At 41.2% G+C, this 13386-nt stretch overlaps 1 protein-coding gene across 1 annotated transcript in view; it reads right to left on the reverse strand.

Moving 5' to 3' along the window:
- GREB1L (growth regulation by estrogen in breast cancer-like) overlaps window positions 1-13386 on the reverse strand; it is an 80794-nt gene that overhangs the window by 15043 nt on the left and 52365 nt on the right. Inside the window, exons 17-23 of the mRNA XM_009331450.1 lie at window positions 12526-12718; window positions 10948-11081; window positions 8425-8764; window positions 4160-4275; window positions 3548-3789; window positions 1516-2081; window positions 913-1015 (exon numbers count right to left, since the gene is read on the reverse strand). Of these exons, the coding sequence (XP_009329725.1) occupies window positions 913-1015; window positions 1516-2081; window positions 3548-3789; window positions 4160-4275; window positions 8425-8764; window positions 10948-11081; window positions 12526-12718 (1694 nt within the window). The remainder of the gene's footprint in view (window positions 1-912; window positions 1016-1515; window positions 2082-3547; window positions 3790-4159; window positions 4276-8424; window positions 8765-10947; window positions 11082-12525; window positions 12719-13386) is intronic.

The following is a 13386-nucleotide window of genomic DNA, read 5'->3' on the forward strand; positions in this document are numbered from 1 at the left end:
GGGAGACCTGATTGCAGCCTATCAGTACTTAAAGGGGGCTTATAAAAAAGATGGCGGCAAACTTCTTAGCAGGGCCTGTTGTGACAGGACAAGGGGGAATGGCTTTAAACTAAAGGGGGGTAGATTTAGACTAGATATAAGGAAGAAATTTTTTACGCTGAGGGTGGTGAAGCACTGGCACAGGTTGCCCAGAGAGGTGGTGGATGCCCCATCCCTGGAAACATTCAAGGTCAGGTTGGACGGGGCTCTGAGCAACCTGATTTAGTTGAAGATGTCCCTGCTCACGGCAGCGGGATTGGACTAGATGACTTTAGAGGTCCCCTCCAACCCAAACTATTCTATGATTCTATCTCAAGGCGAAGTCCTGCCACAGCAGTTAATGGATCTGTGAGATCTGACAAATGAGCGCAAATCCAAAGAGGCTTCCCCTCCCCTTTTTCCTCAGCATAAGATCTGTAAACTGCAGAGAGAAGACAGTCTTACGGAAAACTTCTATCTAATTTATACTTAAACATAAATAATAGTGATGTTTCAGCCAGAAACAAAATGTTCTTAAATGTCTTGTCTGCTTAAAAGCAGCCAGTGTTTAAAAACTAGCAAGGAGAGATAACATGGGCAGATGTTGCTCATTCACAGTTTTGTGTTCACTTTCATTTTAGTTCTATCCAAATATATCAATCCAAAATACATTTAATAGTTCTCAGCTAAGCCCAGTATAAAATTTACATTTTTATTCATCTATATTTAAATATATGCAGACACCTGCAGTAAGTCTAGCTACACACTAATGGACAGGACAAGTGGTAGGTGGAATTTATAGTCTTTCCATGAGCCTAAAAATTTGTTACTGCTGAATAATACATAACAGAGGCTCTTTATAATGTATATTAAGAATGACTACTAAATACTTACTGGCATTAATCTCTTCTTCATCGTACACATCTACTTCCAGCAACCGGATCAGCATGCGGAAGAGAATCCTTAGGAACTGCAAGTATGAGCCAGTCTTTCCCACCTGAGCCAGAGATAGAAAAAAATCCAAATCCCAACTCAGACTAATATGAAGGAAAGATAACGTTTCAGATAAATGCCTTTGGGCTTACCCCATTCTAGCTCTGCCTGAAAACATAACAAGACATAATATTCCCCACTATGCTGAATAGTATTACAAAATTGATCTGTGAGCAAAACCTGGCCCACAGCTGGTATCACTTTTGTATACAGGGAGATAGGCAGTGATAACTGCTTCTCTACTGATACGCTTATGGTAATTTTATGTCCAGTGCCATCCACACATTATTTCATTTAGGCTAAAACATGACATACAGCATCACCCTTCCTCTCCTTACCACTTTCAGCATAGACTTAACCTTAAAATTTGACTGATTTTTGACCTCGAAATACATCACTGCGTGCAACCTTGCAGGGGACCTTTACAGCACGATCTCCAGTCCTCATCATCGGTCCTCTCATCCTGCTAATAAGGCAAGAGGAAGGAACTGTTTGTTCTCTTACTTGCGGTGGTCCTGTCAAAAGCAGCCGCCTGGGGTGAAAACTCCTCGAGCCAGACGTCTCACCCTGATTGCTGAAGTCTGCATGGTGCTGTCGGGCTGTCGTCCACTGCCTGTAGTAGAGAGACTGCTCTTCACTGTTCATGTCCTTGTGAAGCAGAGGCCTCAGAGAGCTCAGCCAAGACACGTCAGCATGAGGCAGGAGAGAAGAGGAGGAAGGCAAATTCCCACTTTTCTGCGAGCTCAGGAGACAGTAGGCAGCTTTTGACAGGATGATGATGCGTGGCAGTGCAGCACGGAGGGCCTTGCTGTCTTTGGCCGAATGGGCAGGCCACCGAAATGTCTGGGAGACCGAAGACAGTGATGATAGTTTCGAAGTGGTGCTGCTCGCCATCTGGTTACCCAGGGAGTCGCATTCTTGTTTCAGGGTCTCTCCAGCTGTGAAACTGGGATAAGTTCCCTCATCTACTGAGCTGTGCGCCACAGTCTGAAAGTTAAGCGACGGTGCTTGCTTCTGAGACTTGTCTGCAGCACTCGAGGAGCTCACGCCGTTGTCTGCCAGGGAACCCGGGGAAACAAAGAGCAGGCAATCAACAGATACTGGCTGACATAAGAAAATGTAAAGAAATCATTAACTCATTTGATCTATGGGACAATCCTAACCTTCAAATACTTCTGTTCAATGAGTGTTGCTGGGTGAGCTCATCATGTGGCTTACGTCAGTGTTTCACCATTTAAAAAGAAATCATTGACACCCATCTGTCCCTCTTGCTGGAGAGGCAACAGCCCTTCTGTTAGGGTTCGGAGTCCAAACACAAGTGTCCCAATCCCAAATGACTGCTAAGCTCTGTATGTTAACTACCATACTCCATCTGGGATTTGGAATTTGGTACAACCTTCTGAAATTAAAGTATAAGACACCACTCTGTGTGTGTGTGGGGGGGGGGGGGGGGGGGGGGGGGGGGGGGGTTAGCAAGCATACTAAAGTATATTTGTTGTAGTTTGTCATTAGAAAACTGCAAGTTAAACTGTGAGAGTTGAAAGTGCCCATGAATCCAAAAATTAAGGTATTGGTTTCTCAAAGACTGCTCAATAAATGTTCCAACTGTTTATATTTGGCTACATTTTCAAGGATTTTTTTGAAGACTAGGGACTGAAAGCAACTAAGTTTTATAGATAAGAGCTCCAAAAATTCTCTGAATTTCACTTCAATAGCTTTCCTGTTTCCATGTTTGTTTTTCCTTTGGCTTAATGTCTATGGCAATTATATTCTTTAAAGAAATTTACTACTACAGATACAAAACCTGAATAACAAACATTAGGTGTTAACGCATTCAGCTGTAAGTATTTTCATATTGGGAACAGAGCATTCATTTCACTGCAACTTGAATGTGAACTGGGCTATGCTCCCTCCTCCATACTAGTCAGGTTTAGTTGGTGTATGGGAAGATCTGGTGTATGGCAAAGGTCCAGTTCAGCTGTCTTAATACCTCAAACTCACAAGGAAACAAAGGGAAGGACACCAAAGTGCCTAAGGAATGCAAGGAAGGGAAGGCCTGGTGGGAGATGATGCTCCACTGATGCCTGAAGAGGTAGGGCAAGACCCAGCCATTCTGTTGGTCATGGCAAGGAGGCAAATACCCATCCTCACCCATAGCTACCCCTGCAGTTATAGAGCATTTTTCTATTCCTAAAATTTTATATTATCCATTTCTACTCTGATTTTTAAGATCTTTTCAGGATCCACCAGATGAAATTAGCAACAAATGTGAAATGTAAGTTTAAAAATAAAATTCACAAGGGACCCTTAGCTATGGCATACCATCCTCCCACTGCAACACCATCCTCTTTTAGCTGTACACAGGAAAATTGCTCACTGTGGAAAGAATCTGCTACTAACATTTCATTGCCTAGCCTGCAGTAGGATACAGCTAAGCAACCCACATTTGACTAAACATCTCAATGTTTGCACTCAAATTCCAGTGACATAGGAATGAAGACTTGTTTTTCAGAGCAACAGCAGAATAACTGACCTGAGGTTCCAGTGACAGCACTGCTATTACTCTGGGGTCGGTCCAAGTCTATCAACAGCTCATCAGAGTCATTCTCGCTACCATTAGCCTTCTCATGCTCCTTCTCACTAAGGTCAAGAGCTACAATAGGCCCTCGAATTGCCTCCTTCGAGACGTAGCAGCATGCCAGGCCTACTTCTTGCTCTAATGCAGTCCGAGTTAAGTAGCTTGAGTCAATTAGTCGAAGGTCACAGTATTTCAACGACCTAGAAAACCCAACCCAAGAAAAAAGAAAATTTTGTTTTCTCTGACTTTGAAGAATACTCCCTATCTTTAATTGCTTATTAAATATTCATGAACAATTTTATTAGCCAGTAAATATAAAATTATTTTAAAATATTCAGCGCATAAGTTATGCTCCTTGGCGCTTTGCACAGACATTCATTGACCCACACAGTACAGTAGCTTTACTTTTCAGAAACCACACTTTGCAAAATTTTAAACTGTTCCCAAATAAAGTCTAAAATACCCTTTTTTTTGTGAAAAAATAGCCAGATGGTATCAAACCACTTATCCACCCCTCAGCTTATCTAAACATGTTAGAGAACAACCATGTTGCAAGTGTAATAACAGCACCTGGGGAAAGTTTCTCCTAGAGGGTCCTTGCCAGTTAGAATAACAATGCAAGGCAGACCTTCCAAATCCTGGTACGTGCGAGGGATCCAGTCATCCTGCTCATTTCCCCTCCAAGCCTGCGAACAGAGAAACTTCCAGTCACATTTAAATGACACCTTCTAAACCTTCACCTGTTTTTTTTCTTCAGTTCCTGCTTTTATTTTGTATACAGAGTTTGCTTACCCAGCAGCCAACAGGAAGGAGGCCTTAGGTACAAGCAAGCATTTTTTCTGGTAGCGAAGTGTTACCCAAGCATTAAATGCACAGAAAAAGGATGCATAGCATATGTTATTCAGTGCTGGAAACATACACCTGGTGTGGTATTAGCATTGGTCTGTCAGAGAGAAATGCAGCTGATGCCTTCGATTTCAAGCTGGCACAGATAAAAGTTCTTTGAAATTAATGTAAAGCTAAAGTAAGACCTTCCAGTGGAGTATGACAATTATTCCATGATCCTCAAATATTTGCTTAATTATTCTATATAATGAAAGATTATATGAATGAAAAAAAAATCCCTTTCACTGGAAGTAAACCCTCAAGAAAGGACTCTTTACCTACAGTCTACCAAGGCCCGAGACCAAAAAACTGTACCATTTTCTCTTAACACTGGAAAGGCTGGAAGCATCAGTCCCATGTCCTTACACCCTTCATTCCCCTCGGTTCAGCGGAGCTTACTGAACCTGGCTGAGCCCATTTGTGTTCTCTGTGTTGGATGCAGCCTCCTAAAAACATTGCTCTATCTTGAGCAACAATATCTTTCTTGCTGTGTTGCACAGTGCCCAAACTTCCAGATGATACAGCCCGTATTTGGTCAAGACAGGCATGAGACCCTACAGCAACTGTTAAAAGGAAGTAAAGCGGAAAGACTCAGAGACTCTCACTTAGAAAGGAAACAAGCCATTCTATCTCTACAAACACTGAAATTGTATTATAAAGCTGAAATGCAAAAATGCAGGTTCATATCCAGCCATTCCTGCCAATACATTATGGGTACTGCCAGGAAAACTGACAACAAGCCTCTTAGATCACTGACCAGTCAAGACAGGAGATCAGCAGAGAAGCTCTTTCCATATAACCCAGAGACTTCACATTTCCATGCTGATCAGACATGAAGGTCTCTCCAGACAAGGAAATTAAGCCCTAATGGTTACAGAATCATCAAGTATTTGAGCTACAGCCTATCACCCTGCTGTAAAAAGTTTTTCCTTCTTTCTTATTAATAATGGACAAAACCTGTTCTGGAGAAGACTCTTATCTAGCTGAGGCACAGAATCTACTTTGCTGAGTCATGACAGCAAGCCCAACCACTCAAACTGCCCATTAAAAATAAAATATGTATATTACTCTTCTCAGCACAGATATGCAAGACAACGAGAGACAGCTCTCCTGACAGAGCAACAAGGCTTATGCAAGCTTTGTGGAAAACATACCTTGCAAGAACCACCCTATCTTGAATTCCCTCTTGGTTCTTCTAGTCTCAACCTGTACCCTTGACCTGTTCTCTCCTTACCCTTCCTCCTCCCCAGAAAGGCCATGTTTCATGAGTAATCTTCTCAGGCAGATGAAGGGGATTGAAAGGGAGGACTTGCTAGTGGATCAGTGACTCAGCGTGCCATTTCGCCTTTTGGAAGTTTCCACCAAAAAAACCCTATGATTATTTTTTTTTTTAGCTTAGGAAGAGCATGATTTGGAGCAATGTTCCCTTTTTCTGCTATGGCTCTATTCTCTTTCCCCAGTCCTGATTTCTTTCCCCTGCTGATTTCAGCATCCTCTGTATCACATGCTCCCAGAAAAAAATGATTTCTCCAACTACCTAACAACATCTACTGGCTCAGTAAAGCAGCCTTGGCAGCAGAGAGGTATTTTCTGGCTCGGCAGGGTTAGTTTGTCTGTGTGTTCCCCTGCCACTGACAGAAGTTTCTGCAAGAGTGCATGGCTAGAAAATGAAATAGGGGAAGACAGATAACAAAGCTGATTTTCTTTCTGCTAGCCTAAGGACTTAAAAAGAAGCCTGAGTACCTGGGGCTTTGAGCTGTGAACTTGCATACAGAAGATATACTTCTTGACCATCTTACTCTGGAGGGGCAGAGAGCTAGAGCCCTCTGAGCTCCTCACTTCTGAATGCCTCCCAAACGGTTTGATTCTTGTTATACTTAAAGGGTATGCCATGACAGCATACCTGGTCAACAAAATAGTTATTTAAATTATTTTCCACCTCTTCTTTCATTCTGTACCTCTGGGTGTACCATCCCCCTTTGAAGACGCTCCCTGATGGAGAGGACTGACCTGTCTGGCTGGCCAGAGGGCTGGTCTGACAGAGGGGAACGGTCCAGCTACCAGCACTGCGGAGACCTGCCGACCGTCCTTGCCTTGCTGCAGCACCACACGCACTGCTAATGCTCTCTTAGGGAGAGGCTAAGTTAAGGCAAGCTTTTCAACTGGGGTCACTAACAGCTATAAAGTTTCCCTCCCTGCCCCTGAAAAAGGTCAGGATGAAGTCTGACCCTTCCTGCAACCAACAGCAGTTATTGGTGGGACCAGCATTTCGAGCCTCAGTCTCACCAGAAAGCACTCAGTAGCCTCATATTGCTCCCCCCCCAAAAAAAGGGCCCAGGTGCTTGGGCCGCAGGCAGCGATCAGTTCCCCACTTGCTCCAGTCCTCCAGCTTCAGTACTCCACCTAACATCAGGAGAAAAGCCAAGCAGCACAGAGACTAAATCAAAATTGTCTGCAATAAACTAGACTCACTGGTAGCATGGCTGATGAATTTTATAATGGGAATCAGTTGCCCAAACATAATGCTCACACCATTTCAGACATCCTGTGTTATCCCAGGCACCAAACTAGCAGGTATGGTAGCCCAGCACAACACTCACAGGCGACCTTCATCATTCTGGAGTGCCACTGGAATAACCGACCTAAAAAGACACTTCAGCCTTATCTTTGGGCAACTGAATTCCTCTCCTCCATCCCTTCATATATATGTTTCAGAACTGAGTGGGTTTTTTCTAGTCACCTGCAAGGAAAGAAACAAGTCCACAATCCCACATCTTTGTTTAGTCCAAAAAAGCATCTTGTGTTGTGGGGGAGAAGCATAAGAAGAATTATTTAGATGTTTTTTCATTCTTTGCCTGATCGAATTCCTCTATTCCAGGTCAATGGCTACATGGATATTCACCAGCAACAGCTTCACACTCAATCCTGATCTGCACTAAAGGCCTCACAGGCTGCTCCAGCAATGTGTAAGGGCTGCAACCCTTTATGGCAAAGGGCCATAAAGAAGCCCTCACAGGACTCACAGTCCAGAATGATTTAAGGCTGGAATTAATGCCTATCAAAAAAACCCAGCAGCACAGAGCTGCTATCTCACATGCTGTTTTCTCCTTCACGACTACTACTTTCCTCTCTTCCCTCTCCTGCTGCAGACCAGGTTTGAGAAGCAGAGGTGGTAGCTTCTTTAAAGGACATTTTATCTGCTTTTCGTTGTAGGTGAGCTCTTTAAGAAAGGCTCACAAACTTCATGCCTTTTCTGTGTGGTTTTGAATACACCGTGTAACTTACAGTAGAAACAGAAAATTAATATCTCTGTGAGGCTCAGAGCAAGGATCAGGGCAGATAACCAGAATTACTTTCAGGCTGGTACCTAAGGCAGGCAATCCGTTTCCTTTTGTTTAATGTAGTGAGGTTAATTCAGGAAGTGGGTTTGGCTAGTTGAACCATACTCTTATAAATCCATGCAAAAGTTTAGCTTGGTGCATATATGCTGTGCAGAAGAGGCTTTCAGCATGCAGTGGTTTAAGAAAAGAAGTCTATGACTACTTTATCAGTTACCAGAAGGGCAGAAGATGGATGGACAGAGCAAACAGATACACTAGACAGACAGATAAGTTGGTGGAAATAATTAGTTTGCCTAAGGAGGTCTGAGCTCTGCTTTCTGAGATTCAGAGACGAAACCTATCTGACTCATGCTGTTATTCAACTTTAACAAGAGAGGTTAACATCTGATGTTTGACTTCATGGGCCAGTAACAATTGAATTTTCTTCCAAGTTTCTAAATCATTTATGCTCATCAAAAGTACAGTAAACTTCCATGGAGACAGACACAGAACGTGCACTCTTTTCCTATAGAATAATTAACCTATAAACGTGTGGGAATGAACACAAAATGTATACGACAGTCAGATGACTACAACGGGCATGCAGAGAAATATTTAGTTTCTGCTAACCTTCAACCGTGTCACAAAGTGTTTCGCAACAGTAAGCTCTGCAGCAGGATTCCCAAGGAGGATCTCAAAACGATACTGCAGACCTAACTTGTCTCTTACTTCTTGTAACCTCTCCTTGGCCAGCATGGCTAGCTGCACAGATGGCACCCTAATGACGAGCATGTGGCCACAGCCATTCTTATCCTTTCCTGGAGAAGTGATAAGGTCATCCATTATACTGAGCGTTTCAGGTGTGCTGTGATCTCTTAGTGAGGCCATGGTCGTGAGAGCCATCAGAGCTTGGGAATACTGCTGAATGAGAAGGTAGCAGCGAATCACCATGCTGTGCAGCCGGGGGTACCTTTGAGGAGACACATTTTTGCGTTAGCACATGCAAAATTGCAGCAATGCCTGAAAATTAGCCAAAAAACACGACCATGTGGTAAAGAAGTGCCCATTTTTTTTCTGTAGCCTTTGATTTTCATGGACAATAATTCTGCACAAAATCTAACTGTGTTTTAATTAAATGAATATAACATAGTCCAAATGCAGAAGATAAAGAGCCAAGTCCTGCGCGCAAATAACAGGAATTATAAATTTCTGTTATCTTCATTTAGGCCAAAATTTAAGCTAAAGATCTTTAACTTGATGGAAATATAGACCATGTCAGATCCATAGCACAGGCTAATAATTGCTTTGCTGTCCACAAGCTTTTTTCTTCTACGAACTCGGAGGACCATCACTGCTTCAGGTGGCTCGTGGGAGAAGTACTTCATAATTTCACACATCTCACCCTCTCACCAGAAAGTTAGACTTACCACTGGGGATTTCTGGCTCTGAGCCAAATTCGAACTTCGATTTTGCCTTTTAACTTATTTAGCCAATGTTTCTTTCACTCTCACTACAGCTATATGAGGTGACAACAGATATGAACTCACAAAGTAAAATGCTAAGAAAAAAAGATTAAAACCTACTCAAGCAAAAAAGCACTCCATTTCTAGACATACCCCCCGAGTTCACTCACCACCATAATACAGAAAAAACCCTATGCATTTATGCGTTGAGTGCTAGTCTTGTGCTGCAGAAGTCCAAATGACTAAAACAACTAAAAGTTCCAAATTTCTCTGGTCTCTTTCTTGAGTAATTTAATAGATGATATGGGATCCATTTGAATAAAGTTTTGTTTGTCTTTAACCAGTAGGTACAGTAGCTCGCTCTGTATACCATAAGCCAGTCATTAAATCAATAAATTTTTAAAAAACTTTATACTCCTCCTCCCATAAAAGTACCCACTGCATTTTTGCTACTAAAACAAATGGACCCTTTCTTATAATACCAAAATGTCTGCAATGTTTTCAGACTTCTAAGCTTGTATGGCTCACCCACCCAGACGGAATAACACAGTTTCTTGAAAAGAGAGGCTAACTCAATAAACTGTGATGCAAAAGCATATCCTGGCTCCAAGGTACAGGTTCACCTCCCGTCAATTTCTAGTCTTATCCTAACCCCATATCAGGGCAGTATTTGCACATGCATTAATCCTCCTTCATCCTTTTACCCATCCACATTTTAAGAACAGAAAGACAGCAACGGTGACCACTATCTATTCCTTTGGACTTGGCCAGAAAGACTATGAGAAGCTTAAAGAACTTACCTATTAAGATTAACTGACCTTATTATTATTTATCACATTCATTACTTACATATTTGTAGCTAATAATAAATATTATTATGTACTTAATTATTAATTCATGCGTCTAATTTAAGATATTTGATATTGCATTTTACTTAATAAATACAAATACATTTACAATTATTAATTATATTAACCTAAATAAAATGGGAAAAACAGTACTGAAGACAGAACAATCCCGTTCTAGTAAATATTAAAATACAATGAGAACTATAGCTTGAACTGTTATAAGGGATCTGTCCTGCTGATACACAGAATAGATTTCCACATCCCTGGAAACCACAGTATTGCCTTCATTCCTGTAATGTGCGCATTTAATTATATCTTGGATATGTGCTATGAAAGTAGCGTGTTCTGGCAGCTGCAGGGTACTAACAAGCCACTTTCAGGCTCTGAGCTGCAGGAACCGAACCATAACCAGCTACTCAAAATAATTAAAAAAATGACGTTTTTAAATAAAATCACTCACCTGGGCCACCACTGAAAAATTTGCTGGTAGTCTCAGCAGAGAGACACCACAAATGGTGAGGTATGAAACCTCTGGTACCTTCTTAGCTTAGTGAGGGCTAAGCCAAAAGAAGAAGAAGACGAAGAAGAAGAGAGCAGCACAGCTGAGTCTAGACTGCTGCTGAATGGGCCTAATCTCTTCTATAAATGAATGAAGGATATCCCCTCTTTCTTCAACAGCACTAAATTTGTTACAAAAATAAAAATGGCACATACTTCACAGATTCCAAGATCAACATCAAAGGTCATCATGTCTTTATCCCCCTGTGATGGGGCTCATGAATATATCTGCATCCTTAAGATCCCAATTAAGCAGAATCCCAAGCTCCCATGTTACTATTTACCTTTCTAAAAGTGTGTTGACCATTTTTTCAAAGGTTTCATCACATCTCAAAAGGGGACTTGTGACTCCCCATTGGAGGGATTTGCTGTATTCATTCAAACCAAAGTACAGCTTGTCTTCACTTGCTGCGTCATCCTGTTCCATACAGAGATAGCAAAAATATAAGGAAAACTGGAACCAATTTTAATTTCTGTGGTCATTTAAAAAATAAGTGGAAAGTATTTTCCAAAGCATAGTATCTTTTCTTTTCATTCATTCTGCCTCAGTGATGCTATTTGCTTGTTTCAAAGAATACAATAAAATGTAAATTGTTTTTTACTTAACTTATTATTTGTCTACAGCTAGGAAAGACAGGTCCTTGCAAATTTTTCAATATATCTCCTACCTGTGATTGCAGGGGGTTTCTAGAATCCTGCTAATTGTTTTCTGACTCCCTATCTCTGGCTTTATATCTACTGACAACTGTTATCTCATTTCTATTTAAGGCAGAACCTGAAAACAGAAGGATTATTAATTTCCAAAACTAATTCTTCTTGACTGTCAGATTCTACACATCTCTAATGGCAATCAGAAACTGATAATTTCTTTGCTGGAATGTAAATCTGCAGACAGCAATCAGAAAGGCAGAATATTTGCTGCCTCAAATTTCATGAGACCTTTGCTGGAAGCACAGCATGGTCTCCAGTGCATTTAGATCACCAGTAATCACTACGAATGTAAGAAATCACATAGTCTCCCCTTTTTTTTGTGGGTTATTTTTTTAATCATAAGACTGAAAGTTGTTGACTTTTTACTTTTGGGAAACAAAAAATTGTCTAGACCATTTTACAGAAGGTCACCATAATGGCTTATACTAACAACCAACCAAAAAGCAAACTTTGAATATTCATTCACTCCCTTATTTCCACTATTCTGTTTGACTTAAACTATTTTTTACAGCTACCACTTTAAGACACTTTACAGAAACCAATGGTCCACTCAACACAGTAAAATCAAACTTGATATAAATATACCAACAAAGAATAGGAGAAAAGGCTATTTTTTAAGCAGGTTTTGCCAAAAGATCCTCAGAATCAGCTGCCTGAAATGGTGAAAAAAGCTAATGGTGCAGAATGTCCAACAGACCTTTCCCACCTCTTCTGTGCACAATGATGGCATCTACTACACCGTAACTTGTTAACCTAGCACACAACTTTTATTAGTACCAGAGAAGTAATGAACAGACTTGACAGGCTATGTGACATATAACTTACTGTCAAAAGTCAGACTGCTTGAAAATGGAAGGCCCAGCTCCAGAGCTTTATGGCATGTCTACATAGCTTTGTCCGACCAGACCGTAGAAAGTAATTTCTCATATTACATGACTGGACAAAGAAAAATGTGTAGTTCCTGGGCCTAAATGTCAATGCTACCTCTACCATCAGCATCCTGGGGCTGTGCACCTGGAGCCTGAGAGAACAAACTCCAACAGAGAAAGAGCCCCCTCCTAACATTTTTCTTTAATACACATCTGCTAGATTCTGTTTGGTGTGAAGTCCACATTAAAATTCACAGTTAAAATTGACAATTAAACACTTACCACAGTATCAAATTGTATCCAATGTACCTCATTGCTAGAGCTGATTCTGGACTGCTGCGTTTGCAAGGCATAAGGAAAAGAGCTGACCTGAAGAACAAGGAGGTTGAATGCTTCAAGGACCTCCCTGCAATTAATAACTCTATCAGCCAGACCATGACTAGGCTCACCATGTGACAGGGAACTTGAAATGGCACTGCAGAAATAAGAATGCAAAGAATTGCCTTACTGACATCCTGAGATTCAATGGATTACTCTCTTCCTGCAGAAAAACCTCCAAATGACCATGGCACTGAGAATCACAGCTCAAAAAACTCTTTGGAAGGTGAAAGATGTCAAAACCATTTTAGTGTTTTCTGTGGGTAGACTCAGGCAATGGGGAAAAAAAACTGAATAGAGGACCGAAATCTGCTGACAGTGAGAAGGTGAATTAGTGTGCCAATTTAAAAGAGCCTGAAACAGAGGAAACCAAAAATAAGCCAAAGCTGATGAAATCCCTCTGACTGAGAAACTGTTCCATGAGCTGTGGCTGAAACATTCTCCTAGAAGACTGGGGAACCTGATAGTCTCCTGATGTTCTGATTTCCATCTCCTGGAATTACCTTCACCTCCAAAATATTCAGAAATTCCAAATTCAGTGTACAGCAAAGATAGTAACAAAAATGTGATGGGGGGGTTAAGGCAGGAAGAATGTCGCTGTTATCTGTTTTCAGCTGTCCTTCAAGGAAAGTATTTTGTTTATTATAACTCTGATATTCAAATTAATCCCACAGCCTTACACACCATGTCTAAATCACCTTAAGATTATTCTCCTCAGTTTATTCATGGAACAAGAGCAAAATGATTTAGCTTTACTTATTTCTT

This window comes from Pygoscelis adeliae, unplaced genomic scaffold (assembly GCF_000699105.1).
Source record: "Pygoscelis adeliae isolate BGI_AS28 unplaced genomic scaffold, ASM69910v1 Scaffold108, whole genome shotgun sequence".
In the NCBI taxonomy this organism is placed as follows: Eukaryota; Metazoa; Chordata; class Aves; order Sphenisciformes; family Spheniscidae; genus Pygoscelis; species Pygoscelis adeliae.